At 55.8% G+C, this 24,374-nt stretch overlaps 1 protein-coding gene across 10 annotated transcripts in view; it reads left to right on the top strand.

Moving 5' to 3' along the window:
- The window catches only part of DLG3 (discs large MAGUK scaffold protein 3), a 78,959-nt gene that overhangs the window by 31,808 nt on the left and 22,777 nt on the right, over window positions 1-24,374 (top strand). For 8 of the 10 annotated variants that reach the window (XM_066559624.1, XM_066559629.1, XM_066559623.1 and 5 more), the window contains 7 exons: window positions 7,223-7,276; window positions 15,480-15,530; window positions 18,620-18,744; window positions 19,173-19,342; window positions 19,843-19,979; window positions 20,290-20,434; window positions 21,334-21,493. In XM_066559624.1, the coding sequence (XP_066415721.1) occupies window positions 7,223-7,276; window positions 15,480-15,530; window positions 18,620-18,744; window positions 19,173-19,342; window positions 19,843-19,979; window positions 20,290-20,434; window positions 21,334-21,493 (842 nt within the window). The remainder of the gene's footprint in view (window positions 1-7,222; window positions 7,277-15,479; window positions 15,531-18,619; window positions 18,745-19,172; window positions 19,343-19,842; window positions 19,980-20,289; window positions 20,435-21,333; window positions 21,494-24,374) is intronic. The other 2 variants (XM_066559633.1, XM_066559631.1) reach the window with 1 other exon arrangement.

Genomic DNA, 24,374 nt, shown 5'->3' with positions numbered 1-24,374 from the left:
GGCTCAGCCTGGCAGCTGTGATTCAGGGATGGGTGTAAACCCTGCTGTGAGGTTGTGCCAGCACTGTGGGTGCAGTGGGCTGTGTTAATGCTCACAGCTGGTTTTAACACATGCAAAGATGGGATGATGTAGGGAGTCCTCAAGGGCCCTCGTTGCAAATCCAGCAATATGCTGTGAGCATGTATCAGGGACTTAGAGATGAAAACTTTTAATACAGTGTTTAACAAGTTCAGAATACCTGAATTTGGAATGAACTTTGCAGTTTAACTTGCAGAGCTCGCTCGATGGGGCTTGCGGAAGAGCTGCTCTGCGGGCGCAATTATTTTTGGGAACATGTGGTGCTTCAGAGCACCCCAGACCAGGCCCTAGATACCTTCTTGTCACCTTTGTATTAACTAGAATTTTTCTTGAATCTCTGTTGACGGATCTTGGTTTGCTTTTTTTCCCACAGAAACAGGTTTCTTAACACTTGTTAACTGGGTGTGCACTGGAACTTACTGAAAAGAAGAAATTAGGATATTTGAATCCCAGGAACCAAAGAAATCTTTATTTTAACACTGTTCCTTATTCTTTTTCCCCTATACATATGTATTTGTCTGAGAGGAAGATAAAAGCATGTGACTCTTTCAGATAATAACAACTCTTCCTGTGCAAAAAGGAATCAAGTAAATTTTATTTGGTACTGCCAGGTCAAAGAGGAGCTACTGAAGTCCAGAAGCTCTGCAAATTGGGTCACTTATTTTAGTGGGCTGAGCCTGGAACAGGATGTCTAACTTTCAAGTTTGAACACCCTGGCCTTAATGGTTTCTAAATGGAAACTTATATTCGACAGAGCTTCTCTTTGGGAAGCTTTCTGCTTTCTTCCTGTGCTACCCAGTAAAGGCTTTTTCTAGTCCCTATTTAAGCTACTCTTAAAAAAAAAAAAAAGGCACCAAAACAAAGATTAAACCTTCAGTAGCTGCTTGTGTTCACATTACACTTGGGGCACTTCAGTGGCTTTGCCAAAGCTCCTTGTGAGCAGGGACCTTTCAAGTCCCGTGTTCCGTGTTTCCGGCTGGCCGCGGTGCCGAGGGCAGGGGCTGTGCTGCCACGGCCCCAGAGCCTGCTCACGCCACCTGAACAGCCCAGCTCAGACATCTCCCAGAGCTGCCTGGAGAGAGGGGCTGCTCTTGCTTGCAGGCCACCAGGCTGGCTGGGAGCCGAGCACAGGGAGCAGCTGGCACCTGGCTGGATGGGACTGGCACAGGGTGCGGGCACCTGCAAGCTCCAGAGTCAGCCCCAGCACCCTTCCCTACATCACTGGTGCCACATTTTGAGCTGTGCAGGAGGGCAGGGGCCAGGCTCAGCCTGTCACTGCCCTTCATGCAGGCACAGTTGTCGGGTTGTGTCCTTCCCCTGCCCAAACCATGCCAGCCAACAGGTTGCTCTTGCAGGAGGTGAGAAAAAGTGCAGAGAGAGTTCCTTTATCCAGGCCAGTTAAAAGGAAAGGGTATTCATCTCTGGCCAAGAACTTCTGCAGCCTCCAAATTTTCCATCCTCTGTTTTCTTTTGCTGCCTTTCCCTGTTTCCAGCTCTGTCGATGCTTCCAAGCAACCTCAGCTCTGGCCACCATGTAAAGCCCAGGAAAGAAAAGAGAGATGAGCACAGGGATCTGTGAGGATGGGACCAGCCCTGGGACCAGCACCTCTCCCCTGGAGAACAGAAGGGTTAGGTCAAAGCATGGATTTGGTCTTGAGATGTCAGAAAAAGCCTACATCTCATGGGGCAGCTGGGAGCAGGCTTCAGTCTGGGAAAGGGTGTGCCATGCATCGCCTCCTTCAGGAGGACTGTGAGGTGGCTTCTCTGGGCACAGCCAGGTGAAAACCAAGGGAGTCTCTGGGGGTCAGGAGCAACCTGGAGGGAAGATGCCAGCACCTCTCTGCTCCACACACCTGCTCTCCAGAAATGGCAGAGCCAGACTCATCCTCTCCTTGCCTTGGGGAGCCTCAAGAGTCGGTTTCTGCCTGGCCTTGGCCACAAGTTCAGGTTGCTGTGGAGGAGCTGTGTTGTCTCAGGTGCAGTGGGAGCCACGTGTTGGGCTCTGGCTTGGGGCAGGAAGGAGCCCAACGTTGGGAAGAGCAGCATCTGGGCACAGCCTGGCACAAAGGAGATGAGTGTCAGTGCTCATCAGGGTGAGAGCTGAGCAGGGGCTCTCTGTGTGTGCTGTGCAGGCAGGACCTGAGCTCGTTCCTGTGGAATCGATTCAGCAGCTTGGTGCAAACCCACTCCCCACAGCAGCAGGATCCTGTTGGTGTCTGGGCATCCTGCAGCTGACCCCACTGCCTGCAGCACCCTGGGCCTGTACCTGCTTGTTCACAGCCAGAATTCAACAGGGCTGGGTCCTGCCACAGAGCAGCTGCTTTCAGAGCTGGAAATGCGCAGCTTTCTCCGTGCTTTAACACCCTTTAAAAAAAATCAAAGCAGATGGAGCTGGACTACAAGCAGCTCAGTGTCAGCCCTAAATAGATAATTCTGTTGGGCATTTCCCCACTTGTGACCTCTGCTCCTGAGAGCTTTTAAAGGGATGTAAAGATGGAATTTCACTTATCTTCAGAGCCATTTCCTTCTGAGTGCTGCTATTATACCTCAGATGATATGAAACAAAGGATATTAAAAGACAGATTGAATTCTCAATCTGATCCAGTCTGGGGAAACAAAGGAGTTAAATTAGTGCTTTGCTTCTCATGCATTAGCCCAGTGTCTCAAGCAGTCACTGTGTCCTGCACATTCCTCCTTGCATCACTCATGGGACACCACCCTCCTGCAGAGAGCAGCTCTGTGTGTTTGGCTGCTGTTTGCCATCTCTGGAGGCTGCTGTTGTTCCTGCTGCTGGTTAAGATGGAAATGTGTTTATCTGTGATCACAATCCAGTTGCCCTTGTCCTGGGACATCTGTAGCACGTGTATTTTGCCTCCAGCAGGTACACATCTCCTGACCTCTGTGGGCTGGCCCCAGGCTGGTTCTGTGGAGGATGTGAAGCTGGAAAAGCTTTGGGATCTCAGTTCTGGAGACATCATCTTGAACTTTCAGTTCAAAGTCTCCCTGCCCAGCTCCTGTGTGCCAGCCCTGAGAGCAGTCCCTGGGGAAATGCCACAGGGCAGGACCCACTCCTCAGCAGCAGGCTAGTGAGCCTCCTCCATTTGCATGTAATTGCAGCTTTTCTTTTGCTTGGAAGTTTTGGAAAATCATCATGTTTTGCAGCTCCTACCTTTGTGCCAGCAGACGACAGCAGTAAAACTGAGGTGAGGGGTGACACCTGTAGATGTGGTGCTCCCAGGTGACTGTGTTAGTGTCACTGGGCTGCCACTTTGGGCCCAACTGGAGCCCAAATAGCAGCAGTCCCTCTCAGATCACTACCCAGAGGGGATATCTAAGGGTGGTTCTGGAAGGCCACATCCTGTGCCTGAGATTTTTTCCAGCACTGCTGGCTTGCCTGGCTGCTCCCTGCATGTGCTGCAGTGCTATTGCTGAGCCTGTAGAGGAGACATCCCTTCTGCCCTGCACACAGACCCACAGCCTCCTCCTGGCTTCAACCACAGAGGCAGCTGCCCAAAACAGGCACGAAGGTCTGCACAGGGAGCCAGTCCCTCTCTGGGGCTGCCTGGGGCAGATTGCTGCTCCCTCCATCAGCTCCTGCTGTGCTGAGCTCAGTGAATGCAAGGCTCTGCTTCTCTCAGCCCCTGTGAGACCAGAGAGCTCTTGAATCCTGACCTTCAAACTTCATCCCCCTTCACCGTGGTTTCCTTTGACTCCTGTTGCTGCCCAGATTTTCTCAACAGCTGTCCTCTGCCTCGCTGGCTTTGTGCCCAGATCAGTCTCTCTGCATCTGTGCAGTGCCCTCCTCACTCCCCAAGGTCCTCCTTGAGTCCCTGCAGCCTCCAGCCCCTGAGACCAAGGGCCTCTGCTTGATGGAGAGAGTTCAGGGCACCTCCAGCTCCAAGTCCTACAGTTCTCACTCCACTTCTCATGGAGTGAGAACTGTAGGACTTGGACCTCTTCTCTTTCTATTTATATATATATAATAACTATATTATGTATAGTTATTTATATTTATATATGTATTTATATTTATATTTATATTTGTGTGTGTATTTATATAGATATGTATTCTATTCTATACCCTCCAAGCACAAACAGGGCTTGGTAAATAATATTGTGATGAAGGGGTTTAGATGGAAGAGATCTGACAGCCCCCATTGAATGTGATCTGAATGCACAGCCCTGTTCCCTCTCCTCCCTGCATGCAGCAAGCCCCTGCTCCTTAGGGCATAAATTACTTACCCTTCCCTATAGAATTGAAGGCATGGTTAATTCACCAGCACATTCCTGCTGCCCAGCAAAAAATTATGACTGTCTCTCCCCTCCCCTGGCTAGCAGAGCTGCTCAGTACCTCTGCCTGACTGGTGGAGGGAAGCAAAAGCTTTTATTTTCAGGTGCTCTGCTTATTTCTGAGTCTTAGGTCTTATCTGTCTCTTCAGTAGGACAGGCAAAGTGCAAATATTGAAATTTTTGCAAGTGGAAGTCACCACTAATGCCCAAACACCTTTCCTGTAGTAGCTGGAATAGTGGCTGCAGGAAGCAAATGGGGATTTCCTGGTCTGACTTCCTCCCGACCATGTGTGACTTTGTTTTAGAGCAGCGACTCACATTGGGTATCTCCTGGGTCCCATCTGGAGCCTGAGTGGGAAATTGTGCTCCTAGCAGTATTCTGAGATGTAAAAAATCACTAGTGTGGAATGGCTGCAAAGGATGCTCATGCACAGGGAGCAGGCTGAACAAAATATGTCCTTAGGGCTCACCACTGTGTGAGAGAGGCAATGTGATGTGTGATTTTTGGGCTATTATTAATTCAACAAAGAGTGCAGTGGGGCTCAGTGGAGGACTCAAGCTGGACCTGCAAAAGCCTCTATAACATTATTATATAGAGCACTTCTCCCTGGGAGGGATCCAAAGCATCATTTGTGGAGTTGAATTCTTTTTATAAATCATGGGGCACATGATGGGCTACATTCACTTAGGCTGCCTCTTCTGCATCCTTCCTGGAAACTCATCTAATAAGAGCTGGCATCTGGATGTTCAAACCTTGATGTGTTACCGGTTGTTAATTGCTGGCAGTAGAAGTGCTTCTTTTCTGCCTTGAAATGTGGAATCCCTTCCTAGAATTGCACTGGGGACTAATAAAAGCCACTGCCAGGTTTAATATATTCTATCTCTCAAATTATCTGGATTAAATACAAGGACTGTGTGCTGCCAGAGAGGGGATATTCCCAGTTTAACATTGCTTCTGGGACTTGGAGATCCCAAGACACTGGACCTGAAAATTGTGATTATCTTTTGTGTGGAGGAGGGGTTTGGCAGGAGTGCTTGGAAGTGGTCATATTTGCCTGAGTTAGAGAAGTAATTGCCATAAAAACTATGGTTTTGTAACCAATAGTTACAGCTGCAGGAAAGATCAGAAAGCATCTGAATAAATCAAATTAACTACCTCCTGCTCCATCCATATGAGAGCAGAACCTTCCAGGGCAGGATTTAAACCACAGGCTGGTTGGTCCTTAACTCTCTCATCCATTAATTGAGGAGAGTGAATAGTCAGAAATAGGGTCAACTAAACCAGGACCCGGTGGGGACTGCTGTGCTGGGGTATGGGGGAGGCTGGTGTGGCAGTCACAGGCTGCTCTCAGTCAGCGATGGGCAAACCCGGACAAGAGCGACGAGGAGGCAGCTGGTTCCTGTGGAAATATCACAGATCAGAGGCTGTTGGGCAGACAGTGGTGGCTGGTAGTTGTTTCACCAGCCCACACCTTGCCTGGCTGGTGGTGGTGGTGCCCCAGGCAGGCTCACTCCCCCTCCCCGGTGGTTCCCGTCTCCCTCCGCTGCTCTTCTCCTCACGAGCCCGGCGATGATGAAACGAGCTCCAGCCCCCGCTGGCCTTCCGGGCCTGCCCTGCTCCGCTGTGTGCGGCGGGGAATGCCAGCCTTGGTTGGGATCTGCCTCCCCTCGGCCGCTCCTCCCGCAGCCCCAGCGCCCAGCGAGGCTCCGCCAGCCCCCGCCTTCAGCAGCGGCGGCGCTGGACAGCTCCGGGGCGGGACCCCTCACCGGCCCTGCTCCTCCTCCTCCTCCTCCTCCTCCTCCGGACCCCGTTCCGTTCCGTTCCGTGCCCCTCCAGCCGGCAGCCCTCCGCCCTCTCCGGCCGCCCTCGTCCCTGACCGCCGGCCGTCCCGTCCCGTCCCGTCCCGTCCCACCCCGTTTCCTCCGACCGTCCCGTCCCTTCCCGTCCCGTCCTTCCCCGTCCCATCCCGTCCTGTCCCTCCCCGTCCCGTCCCGTCCCTCCCAGTCCCGTCCCGTCTCTTCTCCGGCCGCCCCATCCCTCTGGGCGTTCTGTCCTGTCCCTCCTTCGGCCGTCCCTAATCTCCAGCCATCCCGTCCCGTCCCATCCCGCCCCACCCGGCCCACGGTGCTGCACTCTCGCCCATCCCTTTCTCCGCCCTCCCTCCCTCCCTCCCTCCCTCCGTGCCTGCCCCGCTGCCCTCCGCTGTGTCTGCCCTGCCATGTGCAGCGAGCCGAGGCAGAGGCAGCCCAGGGGCAGGGACCCGGAGAGGGGGTCACGGGGAGCCCTTCAGGACAGGAGGATGCGTGTGCTGCTGTCAGGATGGGCCGAGGCTGCCGAGCACAGCAGTAATGAGGATAAGGGACCAAATGCTGTCACCTCTCCCAAATGCTGTCACCTGCTGTCACAGGTGGCCCTGTGCTTAGGAGGAACAGCAGCTGTTGGAAGGTGCTTGGTGTGCTGGCAGTAAATGCCTCCTCCAGAAAGGCTTCTTTCCCTACTCCTCATATCTCCTAACCTCTCACTAATGTGAAATTCACGTAAATTTTGGGAGTCTGACACAGGCTTGAGAGAATTTCCAGTCTTCCCTATGTCCCTCCCAGCAGCCAAGGCCATGGGGTGTTTGGGACACACCAGCTCTGAGGACAGGACTGATGCCCAGAGCTGTGCTGTGGCCCTGCTCCTGTCCCAGGGCTGTTGGACACCTGCAGGAGGGACAAACAGAGCCCTTCCCGAATCTCCCAGTGCTGCCTGGCCTGGAGGGTCCGTGATGGCATGGCCAGGGGAGAGGCAGTGCACCACAAGGGCTGGGTCCATGGCTCAGCTTGGTGACATCCCCCTTTTGTCTCCTCACAGGCCAACCCCGCTCCCATTATGGTGAACACTGACTCGCTGGAACAAGGGCTCTCTGTAAGTCTCCCGGTTTCGTTTTGCTTCCTTTGATCAAGTGCTGCATTTTCCCTGCTCAGCAATGCAGGAAAGACTTTCCCAGCTCAAGAAGGCCTTGGTAAGGCAGCAGCAGATCCTGATACCCACGCCATGTCCCCACAGCTCACCCCACCCCAAACCTTCCTGGGGCTGGGTGACACAGCACAGAACCAAGGCCGGCAGCAGGCGGTGCTGGGGCTCCAGCACAGGCAGGTACAAGGAAAAAGGCCTCAGCAGAGGAGCTGGGGATCCAGGCTGGTTGTGCTCAGGGTTAATCATACAGCCATTTCCTCTGCCTCTCACACAGGGGGGTTGAGAGGCTCTTCCTGCACTGCCTCAGCCTCCTTAGGCAACCTCAGGAGGGGTGCAGAGCTCTCTGGGTGCTTGCTGGCATCTCCCTCACCAGTCCTCAGGGCAGCAGGGCCCACCAGGTGCTGCTCCTCTCCCGCTGAAGGCTGCCAGCAGCTGAGCAGTGCTTGGTGAGTGTGTTAGCAGCATTTGGCACCGTGTAGTAGTGGTGTAGTATAAGATAATCCTCCTCAGTTTGTTGCAGACAGGGTTTGCCTCCTGCTGCATCCGTCCCCAGAACATTTGTAACTCATTCCTGCAGGGCAGATGAAGGGAGCAGGGTGGCCAGCATGGGTGTCTGGCCAGCAGCACTGGCTCTGTGCCTGTGGGGTGCTTCCCTTCTTTGCCCAAAGGAGCCCAGCTAACAGCTTTGCCAGGGCTGGGTGCTTTGCATCAGGTTTGCTTCTGATGCATCAAACTGGAGCTGCCTTCCACAGCAGTGGAGCAGCACCAGGGCTCAGAGCTGGGGTGGGTCCATCTTTGGAGTGGACATTCTGGGGTTTGAATTTCCCCTACAGAAATCTGCAGATCTCAGCCCACAGCCTGTGGTGGGGTCGGTGCACATCAGAGCTGCACTGGGCTGGTTAAGAAGAGCTACAGAAAAGAAGGAGAGCCTGGCTGAGACCTTTCCAGCCCCGGCTGCATGGTTTAATTAGGCCTGAATTAAAGCCACCTGACTGGGGAGAAAGGCAGTTCTGCATCTCTCAGCATGCTGGTCCTGAGTCCAGCAGCCTTGTATGAATGGCAGAGGGGAGCTGCTGTCCCCAAAGGTTCCCTTCCCCAGACACATGGCATGGCAGGGGGGTTGTGGGTTGGAGGTTCTGTCACTGTGCTGGGCACCTTGCAGGGCAGTGCCACATTGCAGCTCCCTGTCTGCACTCTCCTGGCTGTTCTGCAGGCAGCTGGGAAAAGGGCAGTGTCTCCTGGAGGGAAGGGACCATCATCATTCTGGAGCAGAGCAAGTGAGAAGTGTGCTGTGAGCAGGGCAGGGCAGGGAGGTATTCCTGGATGGAAAGTCTGCTTTCACATCCATTTTGTACCCTCCCTGAGTACAAAATATCACACCTCTGGAGGAACATTGCCCGCTCATCATTGCAGGCACCAGCACTGCATCCTGTGCCACCCTCCATCCATGCCCATCCCTCCTCCCTGCCCATGTGCCCAAGGGCAATGAGAGGTGAGCCCAGGGATCAAGGACAGGCTCTGTCACCCCAGGCAGGTTCCTGAGCCCTGCAGAGGCCAGGAACCTCTGGGAGCCCTCATGTGGGGCAGCAGCAACTCCTTCCAGTGCAGTGCACTCCTGCCCTCCTGGCTCCTTCTCTGTGCTCCAGCTCATCAACTTCACATCCCTCCCTCTCCCTCCACCTCCAGATCCCTGTCCACCCCTTCTCCCTGCACTTGGCTGGGTTTCAGGGGGTGCTCTGCACCCCAGACAGATGCCAGCATCATGCTGGGGTGACAGTCACTGCTCCCATCCATCCAAACTCAGCAGAACATGCTGGGAGCAGCTGTCCTGCAGGGGTCAGAAGGGCCACCAGGTTTAGCTGTACCCTGCTGGCTGTGTGTCACCTCTGGGTGCCCAGAACAGGGGAGACAGCTCAGTTTGATTCCTCAGCATCCAGCCTGGAAACCCTCTTGCCTTCTACTTCACCTTATACCAGGAAACAGGCCTTGCTCCATCTTTTCCTTCTCTGGGGTGCTGGATTCCTCAGGCTTCAGAGAAAACAACTGCCCAAAACCTCAGCAGTTTCCCAGGTCAGCAAAGGAGCCACACCAGGAGCTTGCTGCAAACACCAAAATGCCAAATCTGGAAGCATAGGATTTTTTTACAAAGCCCATTGGTACAGTATGTATTTGGAAGGGTTAAATTCACATCTTCCAGTCTTTAATTACTTAACTATTCATTGCTTTCCTTAATGATAAACAGATGGAAGTAGTCTAGTTCCTTCCTGTTCTAGTTCCATTGATTGCATTGGACTGGCTGTTGGGCTTGATTTGGCCCTGACTGTTTATCAAGAAGTCTGTTCTGCATTTCAATGTCCCCATCCACCCACTTCCATCCCCAGGAGCATGCAGCACCAGCAGCACTCTAAGGTGGGGGCTGCAGCACTGGGATGACTGGGGCTCAGTGTGTGGCTTGAGCAGAGCCCAGCACCCCCAGGGTGTAAAAATCCAAATAACCCATTATAAAATGCCTGCAGTATTAAAATCATCCCTTGATGAATTTAAAGAGAGTGCTGGAGGGCATCACCCATGCTCACAGTTTCATATCTTGGTGTATTTTGCCCAGCATGTCCATAAAGTGGAGATGAAGAATTGGAAACAGAATTTCATGGCAGATGAGATCTCTGCATTTCAGAGCTGCCTCTCTGAAGCTAAAACAACTTCTTGCTGCTAGGTAGTTCCAGAAAGAACAGGGAAAGTCACTCCAAAGCCCTTGAGGAGTTGAAGGTTTCAGAGTCAGGTTTTCAGTTGAAGGTTTTCAGGTTTCCTTGGAGCTTGATTTGGTGCCTCATTGCCCAGCAATGAGGTGCAATCCCCTTCGGTTGCTCTAGAGCCAGGTGTGAGGCAGGCAGGTGCTTTCCAGGCCTGATTTCAGCCAGTGGGTCCCTCACACCTTGGCCCAAGTGCTGGCTGGGCACATCCCAGTGCCAGTTCCACAGGCAGTGTGGCTGTGCTGTCCTCCCAGCTGTTGTAGGGCTGCAAACCCTTCGCTCTGCCCAAGCTCAGCAGGTTGGTCCCCTGGCAAAGGCTGACCACAAACAGGGCATTTATCCACTCTGTGCACGAGCCCAGCACTGTGGGCTCGAGGAGGTTGAGGCCAGGGGGTAGCTGGAGGCAAGTCAGCAGGTGTCAGTGCTGCCACAGGACGCATGGACACAGGCAGGTGAAGGGAGGCAGCTCTTGACCTATTTTCCCTGGGCCCCTGCCATGTGCAGGCAGAGAGAGCTCTCCTGTGCCAGCACTGGTGATGCCTGTGCCAGCAGGGAGGGGCCCATGGCACCCGCTGCCCTGGCACAGGGCTGCTCCCCTTTCCCCGTGCTGGGGCAGCTGTGGGGCATTGCCAGGTGCCCTCCACACCCAGGGCTGGCTGGCACAACCAGGAGCTGGCTCTGCAGCCTTCAGACCCTCTCCATTATCTCAATAAACAGCTGCTCCACCAGCAGGTCCCAGTGCTCACGTCCCAAGCACAGGATATGGGCAGGACCTTGCTCCAAAAGGGATTGTGAGCAGTGTTATCCTTCCTGCAGGGGATTTGCTCTTGCAGCCTGGTTGCCTTTCTGGGTTGCATTTGAGGAACCTGATCTTTGCCTTATGAATCAGGCCTTCTTTTTTATTTAAAAAACAAGCCAACAAGCAAAACCACAAAAACCAGCCAACCACCCCCCCAACCCAAAAAACCCACCTCAAATCCTTACTCTCCAGCAAATTCCAAGGGGTGTTCCACGTGGGCTGTGGCGGTGTTGGCCAGCAGAGCCTGCAGACAGCTTGCAGTAGCTCTGGAAGGTGTGTGCTCTTCTGTTTATCAGATGAGTGTTCGCTCTGCAGCCTTCTGTTGATGAGCTAAATGCCGTCATCGGTAACTATTCCCTCCTGCTCAAAGGAGGACAGGGCCAGCAAAGGCGCCTCTTCCTGAGCCCTCAGGTGGGCTTGTTGCACAGGAAGGGCCTGGAAAAAAATACCTATACCCTTTTCCATGAGAGACTAGGTGATGCTTTGGATCAGGATATGCTGGGAACAGCTAATTGGCCCCTGACACTGCTGTGAGCTCTGCAGGTGTTACACGAGGAGAGCAGGGTGTGGTGCATCTTCCCACCCAGGCATCTTCCCTCTGGAGATGGCCCCAAACAGGATCTGGGGAGGAGCACAGGGCACTGGCAAAGGACAGGGGGATCAGTCTGTGGCAGAGCCAGGTCCTGGCAGCTCTGGTGGTATCATGGAGAGGTTTTTGCCGTCAGTGAGTGACTGGTATTTGATTTTCCGACGCTGGAACGTTCGCTTTGTTGGCTTGTTCCCTTGGTTACGTGGTATATATTAAGTTCTTCATTTGCCTTCCTTATACAATTAACTGGCATTCCATTGCATGAATTTTGAAAACACAACCAGTGCTAAAACTTCATGGTCAGGCCTGGCTGACCCCAGCAGACACTGCACCAAGCAAGCACATGCACCACTGGTTCTCTGGGAGCAGTGCAGAACAGTGCTCAGCATTGGCAGCCCGGGAGTGGGGCTATCCCAGCTCAGCTGCCTGGCAGCCCCGGTGTGTGACAGGCTCTGTGTAGGGCTGTCAGTGCAGCCTGGGTGTGTGACAGGCTCTGTGCTGGGCTCTCAGTGCAGCCTGGGTGTGTGACACGCTCTGTGCTGGGCTCTCAGTGCAGCCTGGGTGTGTGACAGGCTCTGTGCTGGGCTCTCTGTGTCTGTGTCGGGCTCTCAGTGCAGCTCGGATGTGTGACAGGGTCTGTATGAGCCTCTTGGTGCACCCTGGGCTCTGTGCCTGGCTCTCGGTGTCTGTTTGGGGCTCTCAGTGCAGTCCTGGTGTGTGACAGGGTCTGTTTGGGGCTCTCAGTGTCTGTTTGGGGCTCTCGGTGCAGCCTTGGTGTGTGACAGGGTCTGTGTTGGGCTCTCGGTGTCTGTTTGGGGCTCTCGGTGTCTGTTTGGGGCTCTCGGTGTCTGTCTGGGGCTCTCGGTGCAGCCCTGGTGTGTGACAGGGTCTGTGCTGAGCTCTCGGTGTCTGTTTGGGGCTCTCAATGCAGCCCTGGTGTGTCACAGGCTCTGTGCAGGGCTCTTGGTGTCTGTTTGGGGCTCTCGGTGTCTGTTTGGGGCTCTCGGTGTCTGTTTGGGGCTCTCGGTGCAGCCCCGGTGCCGCTGGCAGCGGCCGCTCCCGCTGGCTCTGCCCATGGCTCCCAGATTGTCAGAGCTCTCTGCAGATCCCATCCTGCAGGGATGTGTACGCTGTTCCCTGCGCCCGTGGGTGTGCATATGGCTGCCTGTGTGGCAACTGTGCCGAGTGCCAAAGCACAGAGGACAATGTGTGTAGTAGCAAAGGGTGCCAGGAATCTGAGCTGCTGGAAAGCCGGGGAGAGGCACCCCACGCACCGGGATAGCAACTGCAGAGAGGGCTGGGATGGGATGGGATGGGATGGGATGGGATGGGATGGGATGGGATGGGATGGGATGGGGTCTGTGCTGAGGGAGGCTGTGCCCAGGGAGGCTCTGAGGATGGCAGGGGCCAGTGAGCAGGCTACACTTAGGATTAGTCAGTATGGGAAGATGAGGGGAGGAAAAGCAGCCCATGCCTGAGGGGGAACCCATGGCAAGGGAAGCAATGCCCCTCTGCCCACAGGAGCACAGCACTGTGTCAGAAGGTGGCACTGACCATGTGTCCCTGAGCCTCTGAGGCTGGCTGGGATCCTGCTGTGGGTTAACCCCACTACTTCTGGTGCTTTTCTGCTGCAGGGTCCTCCTGTAAGAGCTGGCCAAAGCCCTTCCCAATGCGCTGGGAGGATCTGAGCATCCTACTGTTGGAGTGTCTGATGTCCCAACCCTGAACTGTCCCCTGAAATCTTCCCACGGCTGGGAGGCCCCAGGCACAGGGCACATCCAAGGAGGGACAACACACTCAGCCTGTGTTGCCTGGACCCTCATTCCCATCTCTTTGCCCAGCCTCATCCTTGGTGTGCCATACGGGGTGTGGGATTGCTTTGGCATCCCAGGGCAGGGGATAAGGGTGTGTGTGTGCCACAGGGGGCACAGCCCTATCCCAGGTCCTGTCCTGCAGCACTGCTCCTCTGCCTGGGCCCCTGATTGTTGCCACCTAGAAAAACTCCTCTTTCCTCTTCCTACCTATCAATAGAGCCTCACCCAGCCTCGCTGGGTTTTCTTCTGTGGTGTCAGATGATGGCTTTAGCATAAATGGTGCTGCAGTCCCCTCCATGGAATGCTCCAGCACTCTGGGGCTGTGGAGCATGGCAGGGCTGTGCAGATAGCAAGGAGCTGGGAAAGCAGGACACAGCCAGCATGCTGGTGCCTCATGAGGAGAACTGTGTCCAAACAAAGGCGTGTCAGCTCCAGTTTGGGATACAGAGCATATACAGAAAGTGGCTCCATATGATCTATGAGCCATCAGTTAATGGTGGATGTAAAATCCAGGTGAGGAACCCTACATGTTGTCCAGAGGCCACAGGCAGAGGCAGGGCTGCACACTGAGAGAGGGGTTTGCCTGCTGAGTGCAGGTTCCACTGCCTCTGCTCTGCCATACAGAACTGCCCATGTTCCATCCCTTGCTCCCCAGAATGACTCAAATTATGAGGTTCAGTCCCCTCCAAATTAAATGTGAGTCAACAGTGTGCCCTGGTAGCCAAAAAGGCCAGCCTTGGCCTGGGGTGCAGCAGGGACAGCATCACCTGATGGCCAAGGGAGGATTGTCTGGCTCTGCTCCCACTGGGGCAGCCTCACCTCGAGTCCTGGCGCCACAATAAAAGGATTTAAAGCTGTTAGAGAGCATCCAAAGGAGGCTGCAAAGGTTGTGAAGGGTCTAGAGGAGGCCATATGAGGAAAGGGTGAGGTGACCTGGCTCATTCAGCCTGGAGGAGACTGAGGACAGAGCTCACCAGTCTGCAGCTTCCCCGTGAGGGGGATCAGAGGAGCAGACACTGATCTCCTCTCTCGGGTGCTCAGGGACAGGACCTGAGGGAAGGGCATCCAGCTGTGTCAGGGCAGGTTTAGGCTGGACATTGGGACAAGGTTTTTCACACAGAGGGTGCTGGGACACTGCCCAGGCTCCCCAGGGATTGGTCACAGCCCCAAGGCTGCCAGGCTCCAGGAGCATTTGGACATCACTCTCAAGCCCATGGTGGGATTGCTGGGGGCACTGTGCAGGGCCAGCAGTTGGACTCCATGACCCTCTGAGTTCCCTTCCAACTCAGTTTTCTTAGAAACTGTTGCTGTTAAGTGTTGGATGTTTCAGTAGCCAATTGCATTGCAAATCTTGCTAAATTTTAGACCTTGGCAGCTGTTTCTGGCCTGATCCTGATGATCTGGAGTGAAACTGCTACATTTTTCCTGTGCACTGTTGATTATGTGGAGAATGGATTTTTTTTTTTTTTTTTGAGTCTACATTTACCATTTTACAGCCTACAATTGCATCCCTTTTTGTTTCTATTCATTATGTTTCCAAGAGCTCTGCTTTGATACTTGGGGTATGGGAGACTTTTGAGCGTGGGGATCAGTGTGGTGTACAGCACTGAGACAGGCTACACCATTTTTGTACAGAAGGGCATCACAATGTTTTCACCTCTTACTGTGCCCCTCTCTCTCACACCTTGTTTCCTTTGCACCCAACTAATTTCGTAGAATAAATTATCCTGAATTTCCTGTTAATACAGTCATGCTACTAAGAGATTTAAAAAATATAAGCTGCTAAAGGTGTTTATTATGTTATTATGTACAGACATTTTTTTCCCTTTAAATGGACCGACCCCCTCTCTTGCCTTTCTCAAGCAGTGAATTCCTGAGGTTAATTATACGCTGCGTAACAAAGGTGTTATTTCTTTTTGTGCCTTCGGTTGTGTTCCTTTTCATGGCTGGAGAAATGAGCTGGGAGAATAAAGGCTTTGCACAGAAGTGCATTAAAGTCAGTGGGCTTTGGCTCATGCCCAGAGAGAAAAGCAGCACATGGTTTAATTCCAGGGCAGGCTCAAGCAGTTGCATTTAAGGCTTTTTCAGCGGTGATGGTGCAGCTTTTAGGTTGGATTCTTCATGTTCAGCTACCAGAGAGGAAAAACAAATTCCCCCAGGAGCAGCAGAGAGTCGTAACACGCTGTCTCCCTCTCTCCAGATGAATGGCAGTGATGGGATGTTCAAGTATGAAGAGATTGTCTTGGAAAGGGTAAGTACTGCTCACCCACCCACCAGCAGCCTCCTCCCCCTCGCCCACCCCCGGCACTGCTGCCCCCCACACATCCCTGCACAGCCCATAGGGAGAGCCTGGTCTCTGCTCCCCGCTCTCTCTGGAGCCTTTCAGGGTGTTACACCTGCTTTGCCAGCCTGGCTCCCACCAGGGTGGGCTTGCTGCTCCCCTCTGCCCCTGCACACCCCTCCAGAAGGGAGGGAGGAAGGCTTCTCCTTTGCCTCCCTCTTTCACACCCTCACCCCCACAAACTCATCAGTGCAGAGCTTGGGGGGGCTCTTTGTCGTTGCCTTTGTCAGAAAACAGAGGTGTGGGGAGCTCTGCTTGGGCAGACACAGGTGGGTGCCCCCCACAACTGGGCACAGGGACCAAAGCCACCCTGCCACCAGGCTCCCTGTCACTGTAGGGCACACAGCCTCGGGATGCTAAGCTGCAAGAACAGGTTATTTAGTAAAACAAACCACAATAGAGGAAGCCCCTGCTCAAGCCTTATCTTTGTTGGCAACACAGAGGTGATGGCACGTGCCACACCAGCCGTGGCTAGAATCAGCTCCCCCCGTGTGTGGGGTTTATTCAGGGGTAAGCCAGCACCACACAGGGCACCAAGGGCTTTCTGTTGCCCAGGAAGCAGCAGGGGAGGAGGGATGGAGAGGGAGCAGGAAAAGCTGGCCCGGGGTTTACTCAAAGAGACAGGCACAGCCCTGCTGGCTGGGAGTGGCTGTGGTGGGAGGCTGCCCGCTCTCCCCACAGCTCACCTTCCCTCCCCACAGCTCACCTTCTCTCCCCACAGCTCACCTTCCCTCCCCACAGCCCCCCTTCCCTCCCCACAGCCCCCTTGTCTCCCCACAGCCCCCTTGCCTCCCCCTGGTGCCGTGCTGGCGGCTCAGCCTCGCCGCGTGGCCGGCATTGCAGGGGAAGAGGCAGTGCTCATTATTCTGTTCCTCTGTGCCTTTAGTCATCTCCCTCCTTCCCTTGGCTCTGCATCACAGAGGTGGGTGGACAGAAGGTTATCTGGGGCTGCCGCCTCACCCACCGCTTCCCCGGCGTGCCTGACGAAACCAGCCCAGAGGTTCCTTCCTTTTTGGGCTAAGTGCTTCTTGCTCCGGGCCCAAGTCACGGGCAGGAGCCTTGTCTCAGGGATTCAGAGCATCCTCTGTCCTCAGCCCATAGTGGGAACAGGGAAAGAGCTGGCAGGACCACACAGAGAGGCAACACTCATTGATGCCTTCATTTCAAAGCCCCAAGCATCAATTCATTCTCCAACAGCAAGGAATCATGAGGGAATCTCACTGCTTAGCAGCCTGGGCCAGCATGGACCATACCCAGGCCCTTCCCCTTCACCTGGTCCCTGGTGGGATCCAGCAATCCTGTCTTAATGCAGGAGAAGCACCCTGGTGCCTGCAGGGGAGGCTGTCCCCTTGCTGGGGTGTTTGGCTTCCAGAATTGACCTCAGTGTACCCCAAAATCGCTGGTCAGTCACTGTTATTAATCCTCGTCTTTGCTGTAAGGACAAGCATAAATGCAGCAGTTTTGGGGGCTATAATAGCAGAAACACAATCTGCAGAGGGACATGGCTTTGTGTTTACCCACCACATGTGTCCACATCAGGAATTGGCCTGGCATCAGCTAAGAAATCCCTTGAACTCCTTTTTGAGGTTTATCAGAATAAAAATTAACACCTCCCAAATAATTTCCAGATTTTGTAGCTAACCAAGGACCTTCCATAGACAGGCACAACTGATGGCTGGAGATTATTTTGCAATCTCACCTCCCTTGGTGCAGCCTGGCTTGGTCTCTGTGACAGCAAAGAGCTTTTTTGAGCTAGGCACAGGGTAATCAGAACCCAGCACAGAGGAAAGAGAGCAGCCTAGACCCTTTACTGTTGAATGCCTCCGTGTCACATGCCAGCCAAATCCCAGCTGGCCAGGGAGCATCCAGGAGTGCTGCACAGTGACAGGCATTGGTGGCTCCTGGTGCTGTGTCACAAGTGTCACCAAGCCAGCTCTGCATCCCTGCAGGAGCTGATGCTGGGGCAAAATTGCTGGGGAGAAGTGCAAGCCCCAGCTGGCTGTTGGTGCTAAATTATCCTGGGGAGATGGAGTTCCAGTGTGGCCCTCTCAGCCACAGGTCCCGTGGAAGAGCAGAGCACCCCCTCATCCCCCACTGAGCACTGGGGCCATGGGCAGCCAGGAGAGCTTGGCCTGAGCCCACTCGTGTAAGAGAGAGGCAGGCACAACTGTCTGTGACTAAGTGTCAGCTCTTCCACATGAGGAAACAAGGCAAAAAGCCATCTGATTTTCAAGGCAGAGCAAAAAAGGCAGGAATTGTCCACTTGCATCAAGCATGGATCTGGAAGCAGCGCCTGTGAGTGTGTCACTAATGAGGATCCTGCAAGTGGGAGATGTGGCACAGGGCCACAGCCACTCAGTCCTGAGGTGCTGGGGGGATGGCCTGGAGATGAGCTGTGGTCCCTGCATTCCCCCAGGCAGAACTGGGCAGGACAAGCATGTCTGTGAGGAAAAGGAGACAGAACTGGAGAGCCCACTCCATCCTGATAGCCACCTCCACGCAAAGCTGTAAATTTTGTCATCAGCGTTGCTGGTCCCCAGCTGGGCTTTGTGCCAGGGCTACATCCCAGGGTGCAGAGGGGCAGGAGTGGGATGCTGGTGACTGGCACAATCCCCGCTGCTCTGTGCAGGCTGCAGCATTGGTGTCTCCTCCTGGGGAGCAGCCAGCAAGGGGAGGTTTTCTCAGCCAAGGACCACCTCCTCTTCCCCCAGCTCCCCGCCTGCCTCGGTCTCTCCGTGGAGACGCGGTGCTGAGGGAGGTTCCCACTCTCCCTCCATCTGTTCAGTGCTCCACGCTGCTGCGCCGAGCACTGAGGAACGCCAGCCTCTCCTCCAGCAGCATCCCTGAGCCCCCTGAGCCGGGCACCCCGAGGTGGGAGAGCTGCTGCAAGGGCTCCTCCTGCTCCCCAGGCAGTCCCAAAGCTGGGGGGAACCGTTTCAGGAGGGCTGGCAGCAAGCAGGTGCCCATGGGGGAAGGACTCAGCATTTGATTTCCCACAGGGGAACTCCGGCCTTGGCTTCAGCATAGCGGGAGGCATCGACAACCCCCATGTTCCAGATGACCCGGGCATCTTCATCACCAAGATCATCCCCGGGGGAGCAGCAGCCATGGATGGCCGTCTAGGGTGAGTACAGGGCTGGGGGAGCAGCCAGGGGGTCACCCAGGATCTCTTTTCCCAATATGGTCCTTGGCCTCCATATGTCTCTTTCCCACGGCCAGATCCCCTCAGGACAGGGTTGTCCACCGTTGTTGGACCACCCTACCACCCCTATTCCCCTCCCTGTATCAGGCTCCTGCTCCCACCCATCCCATTACAGCCTAGGGCAGAGATCCAGCCTTTTTAACTCCCATCTCCATCAGGGTTGCACTATAGGGACCAGCTCTGCTCTCCCTGCTTTGGGAGGGACCCCTTTCTCACCCCAGCAGGGTGTGATCTGCCAGCTTGAGCAGCTCTCATTTGGTGGCTGGAGGAGGGTGGCACAGGGTGAACAGAGGAGGGTGGCATGGGCTGGTCACTCCCCAGGGATGCTCAGGGCCACGCTGTGCCCACAGAGTGAACGACTGCGTGCTGCGGGTGAACGACGTGGACGTGTCTGAGGTGGTGCACAGCAAAGCTGTGGAGGCCCTGAAGGAGGCCGGCCCTGTGGTGCGGCTCGTGGTGCGCCGTCGGCAGCCCCCGCCTGAGACCATCATGGAGGTCAACCTCATGAAGGGCCCCAAAGGTGAGCCCTGAGCTCTGCTCGCTGGGCCAGGGTGCCCTCCTGCCCCACAGGACAGTGTGGGGTGACCCTCGGTGTGAGATGTCATGAGGTGCAGGGATGTGGGATCAGGGTGGCACTGCTGCAGTGCAGGGTGCTGCAGGGTGGCTGAGCAGAGTGGAATGCTGTGGGACAGGGGTTATGGGACAGACCCACAGTGCTGTGGGACAGGGGTTATGGGACAGACCCACAGTGCTGTGGGACACAGGGTATGGGACAGACCCGCAGTGCTGTGGGACACAGGGTATGGGACAGACCCAGAGTGCTGTGGGAGAGGGGTTATGGGACAGACCCACAGTGCTGTGGGACACAGGGTATGGGACAGACCCATGGTGGCCAGGCTGGGGTCGCCCATTGCCTGCTGGGTTTGGGTAGGGTGTGAATCCCAGTGAGGCACAGGGGCTGTGGTCTCTGTCTATCTGTCTGTCTGCCTGTCCCTCACCTGCATTCTCACTCTCCCTCAGGCCTGGGGTTCAGCATTGCAGGGGGCATTGGGAACCAGCACATCCCTGGGGACAACAGCATCTACATCACCAAGATCATCGAGGGAGGTGCTGCCCAGAAGGACGGGCGGCTGCAGATCGGGGACCGGCTGCTTGCGGTAAGCCCCGAGCCCACAGCCAGCTGTGAGGAGAGGCTGAACAGCTTCCACTGTGATGCAGTGTTGATCCTGAAGCCCAGCACCCATCCTGTCAGCAGCTTCACCCCTCTTCCCTGGGGCTCCTGCTGGGATGTTGCTGTGGGAGGGCAGGCTCAGTAGTGGCTGCAGGCAGGAGGGCCAAACCCAAGGTGATGGGACAATGCCTCTGGAGCTGCTGTGGCACCTCCCCTGTGGGAAACCCCTCCCGCAGGGCTGCCCTGCTCCCTGCCCTCCTGCTCAGCCATGTCACCCAGCCCTTTCCCTCTGGCAGGTGAACAACACAAACCTGCAGGACGTGCGGCACGAGGAGGCCGTGGCCGCCCTGAAGAACACCTCTGACATGGTGTACCTGAAAGTGGCCAAGCCTGGCAACATCCACCTCAACGACATGTATGCGCCCCCCGACTACGCCAGCAGTACGTACACCTGGCTGGGCACGGGGGCTGGGGCACCTCAGCCTGCTGGGCTGGGGACAGGGACTGGGGGCACCTCAGCCTGCTGGGCTGGGCACGGGACTGGGGCACCTCAGCCTGCTGGGCTGGGGACACACAGGGCTGGGGCACCTCAGCCTGCTGGGCTGGGCATGGGGGCTGGGGCACCTCAGCCTGCTGGGCTGGGGACACACAGGGCTGGGGCACCTCAGCCTGCTGGGCTGGGGACACACAGGGCTGGGGCACCTCAGCCTGCTGGGCTGGGCATGGGGGCTGGGGCACCTCAGCCTGCTGGGCTGGGCATGGGGGCTGGGGCACCTCAGCCTGCTGGGCTGGGGACACACAGGGCTGGGGCACCTCAGCCTGCTGGGCTGGGCATGGGGGCTGGGGCACCTCAGCTTGCTGGGCTGGGCATGGGGGCTGGGGCACCTCAGCCTGCTGGGCTGGGGACAGGGACTGGGGCACCTCAGCCTGCTGGGCTGGGGACAGGGACTGGGGGCACCTCAGCCTGCTGGGCTGGGGACAGGGACTGGGGCACCTCAGCCTGCTGGGCTGGGCATGGGGGCTGGGGCACCTCAGCCTGCTGGGCTGGGGACACACAGGGCTGGGGGCACCTCAGCCTGCTGGGCTGGGGACACACAGGGCTGGGGGCACCTCAGCCTGATGGGCTGGGGCACCTCAGCCTGCTGGGCTGGGCATGGAGGCTGGAGCACCTCAGCCTGCTGGGCTGGGCATGGGGGCTGGGGCACCTCAGCCTGCTGGGCTGGGGACACACGGGGCTGGGGGCACCTCAGCCTGCTGGGCACGGGAGCAGGGCTGGCCTGGGCTCTGTGTCCTCATTCTCTATGCATTTCTGCTTCTGATGGCCTTCTCCTCCCCTGCAGCCTTCTCAGCCTTGGCTGACAACCACATAAGCCATAACTCCAGTCTGGGCTACCTGGGCAGTGTTGAGAGCAAGCCTGCCTATCCCCTCCCTGCCCAGGTGACTCCGTCCCGGTACTCGCCCATCCCTCGGCACATGATCGGAGATGATGACTTCACCAGGTGAGCACCAGGCAGCAGCATCCCCATCATGCTCCCTCTCATTCCCTCACTTTCCCTCTGTGGTGGCTCGATGTCATCCCCACTGCCAGTGCAGAGCCTCAAAAGGCCATTTAGTGCAATGCCTGAGGTCCCCATCATGAGCTCTGTGCTCATCCCCTGAGTCGAGCCCTGCTGTGTCAGTCTCTGGCTTGCTGCATTCACTCCCTCTCCATTCCTTCTCCTACTCCTTCACAAGCCTTACACAACTGCATTTCAGCTTCATTCTCTTGCCTATTTCACAGTAGCTGCAGTACAAGGTGTTCCCTGCCCTGATGGTGCCATTCAGCAGTGCCACAGGCTTCCAGGATGTCCCCAGGTGGAGATGGGACAGGGGTGAAGGGCCAGGGGGAGCACAGCCTTGCAAACAAGTGGGGCCCAGTAGAATCCTTTATGCTGAATGAACAGGTTTGTTTCCTGAAGCCAGAAAATAAAGAAACATTGCTCTGAGCCTAAATGCAGTATAAAACTTCTCCAAAGCCTCAAGCTGAGGGTGGGAGAGAGAGACCTGGAAAGTCCTGTTCTACCAGCTGATTGTTACAGCTTCCCCTCTTCTTGTCACAGCCTTGGGGCCAGTGCTCTGAATGTGCTATCCCCAGGGCCAGGACTGTAGGGCTTAGGCTGATTAAAAAGGACCAACATTTGACTTAGGCTTAGGGCTGGCTCTGCTGTTTGGAGCAAGGTTGCAGGCTGGTTTTGGGAGTGTGCCTACAGTGGAAGATGCAGTGGCTTTGTCCAGGATTCTCCCATTCTGCGGCTGAGTGGTGGATGCTGGAGTGGGAGACGCTGACTGATCTGCTGCCAGGTCTGCCATCATCCTGGAGAGTGTCTGCACTCATCTTTGTCACAGGGCTTTCTCACCTCCTGGTGCTCAGCCACAGCTGGGTGTCCCTGCTCGCCATGACCTCTGCAGCAATGTCTCCCACCCTCACCCACCTCTCACACTGGGCTTGGCACCATCAGTGCCAGTTCTGGACCCTGTTTCTGGCACTGCATCCTCAGCAGGTGTAGCAACTTCTGTGCTGTCAGGGCACAGGGGGATGATGCCACAGGCAGGAGCAGTGCTGTCTGCCATTACAGTGCACCACAGAAGGGGCTGAGTCACAATATTTGGAAAACACACCAGAGACCCTGGTCCCAGGAGGGTGTCCCTTCTTGCACAAGCCAGCATTCCCATTTCTGGATTAGAGAGCAGAAAGAGCAACCCAGCTTAGGCTTAGCCAGTGGCAGTGGCACAGCAATGGCCCAGCAGTGGCTCAGCTGTGGCTTGGCAGTGGCAGTGGAATGATCAGGGCTTTCCAGTGGCTCAGCAGTGGCTTGCCAGTGACAGTGGCACAGTGATGGCTCAGCAGTGGCTCAGTAGTGGCTTGTGAGTGACAGTGGCACAGTGATGGCTCAACAGTGGTTCAGTGGTGGCTTGAAAATGGCCATGGCACAGTGATGGCTTGGCAGTGGCCTCAGCAGTGGCTTGGCAGTGACAGTGGCTCAGCGATGGTTTGGCAGTGGTTCAGCAGTGGCTTGACAGTGACTATGGCACATTGATTGCTCAGCAGTAGTTCAGTGGTGGCTTTCCAGTGACAGTGGCACAGCCATGGCTTGGCAGTGACAGTGGCACAGTGATGGCTCAGCAGTGTCCCAGCAGTGGCTTGGCAGTGACAGTGGCACAGTGATGGCTCAGCAGTGTCCCAGCAGTGGCTTGACAGTGACCATGGCACAATGATGGCTCAGCAGTGGCCCAGTGGTGGCTTGGCAGTGACGGTGGCACAGCCATGGCTCAGCAGTGGCCCTGATGCAGCACGTGCTGGTGGCCACTAGAGGATGGTGCTGCCTTGTGGAAGGCTCCACTGCAGACAGGCTGGCACCACTGGGCCAGTGTGCCCAGACACAGCCCCCTGCCACCCAGCAGATCCACAGCCTGCAGTGGGCTCAGCACTTGGCTGGTGCTTCCCAGGACAGTGCGGAAAGCCTCCTGTGCATTGCTGACTCCCCAGGACAGTTCCATGGCTGCAGGTCTGCTGGCACCAAGGTTGTGCACTGGGGCCAGTGTGGTCCAAATACAGCTCACTGGTGTGGGGAAAGGCAGCAGCTGCCCTGGAAAAGAAGCTGTCTCCCATGAGGCTCTTGCCAGCCATTCCTCAGGAAAAGCAGAGGTCCAGTATCCAGCCTCTGCCCCTCCCACAGACACAGGTGCTGCTTAGGTGTGGATGTGGCTCCAGTGACCCTCACATCCTGCAGCATCCAGAGCTGGGAACCCAAGAATCTGTTTTCCACCACAGCAACCCAGACCCAGCACAGCCCCACAGGATCCCCTCAGCAGCCCTGTGCCAAGGTGCCAGTGTTAACACTGACATTCAGCATGGGATCTGCCAGGAGGGTCTGTGCCCAGGGCTCAGACAGGCAGGGATCTGTCATGCCTCCTGTGAGGTGGATGCAAGCCAAGACTGCACATCAGGACTGAGACTTTGACGTACCTGTCTGGGGCTTCATTTCCTCCCCTCCTTCTTGTAGGGCCTCTTTGCCTTCCAGCAAACTGTCTGGTCCTCATGGGTGCTGGGGATGCTTCCCCCTACACTGAGTTGAGGTTGTGCTTCCTGCACGCTGCTTGGGCAGCAGCAAAACCCAAGGGGCAGAGCAAGTTCATCTCCTGGTTGGAGGCAGGGTTTGCAGACCCAGAAACCTGACCTATTTCTTCCCCTGAGAGAACTCTAGCCCTAGGCACAGCTTTGCTGCAGAGGGACTGAGGGTTGCAGCCCTCCCTGCCCCCTCTCCCCTGCCCCTAAGCCAAGTGCTGGTAACATCTTGAGGACTTGGGGTTGAGCATCTTTTGACTGAGCATCTCCATAGT

This window comes from Molothrus aeneus, chromosome 14, assembly GCF_037042795.1.
Source record: "Molothrus aeneus isolate 106 chromosome 14, BPBGC_Maene_1.0, whole genome shotgun sequence".
Lineage (NCBI taxonomy): Eukaryota > Metazoa > Chordata > Aves > Passeriformes > Icteridae > Molothrus > Molothrus aeneus.
The sequence above is the reverse complement of the archived record's forward strand: the minus strand, read 5'-3'. Positions and strand labels throughout refer to the sequence as shown.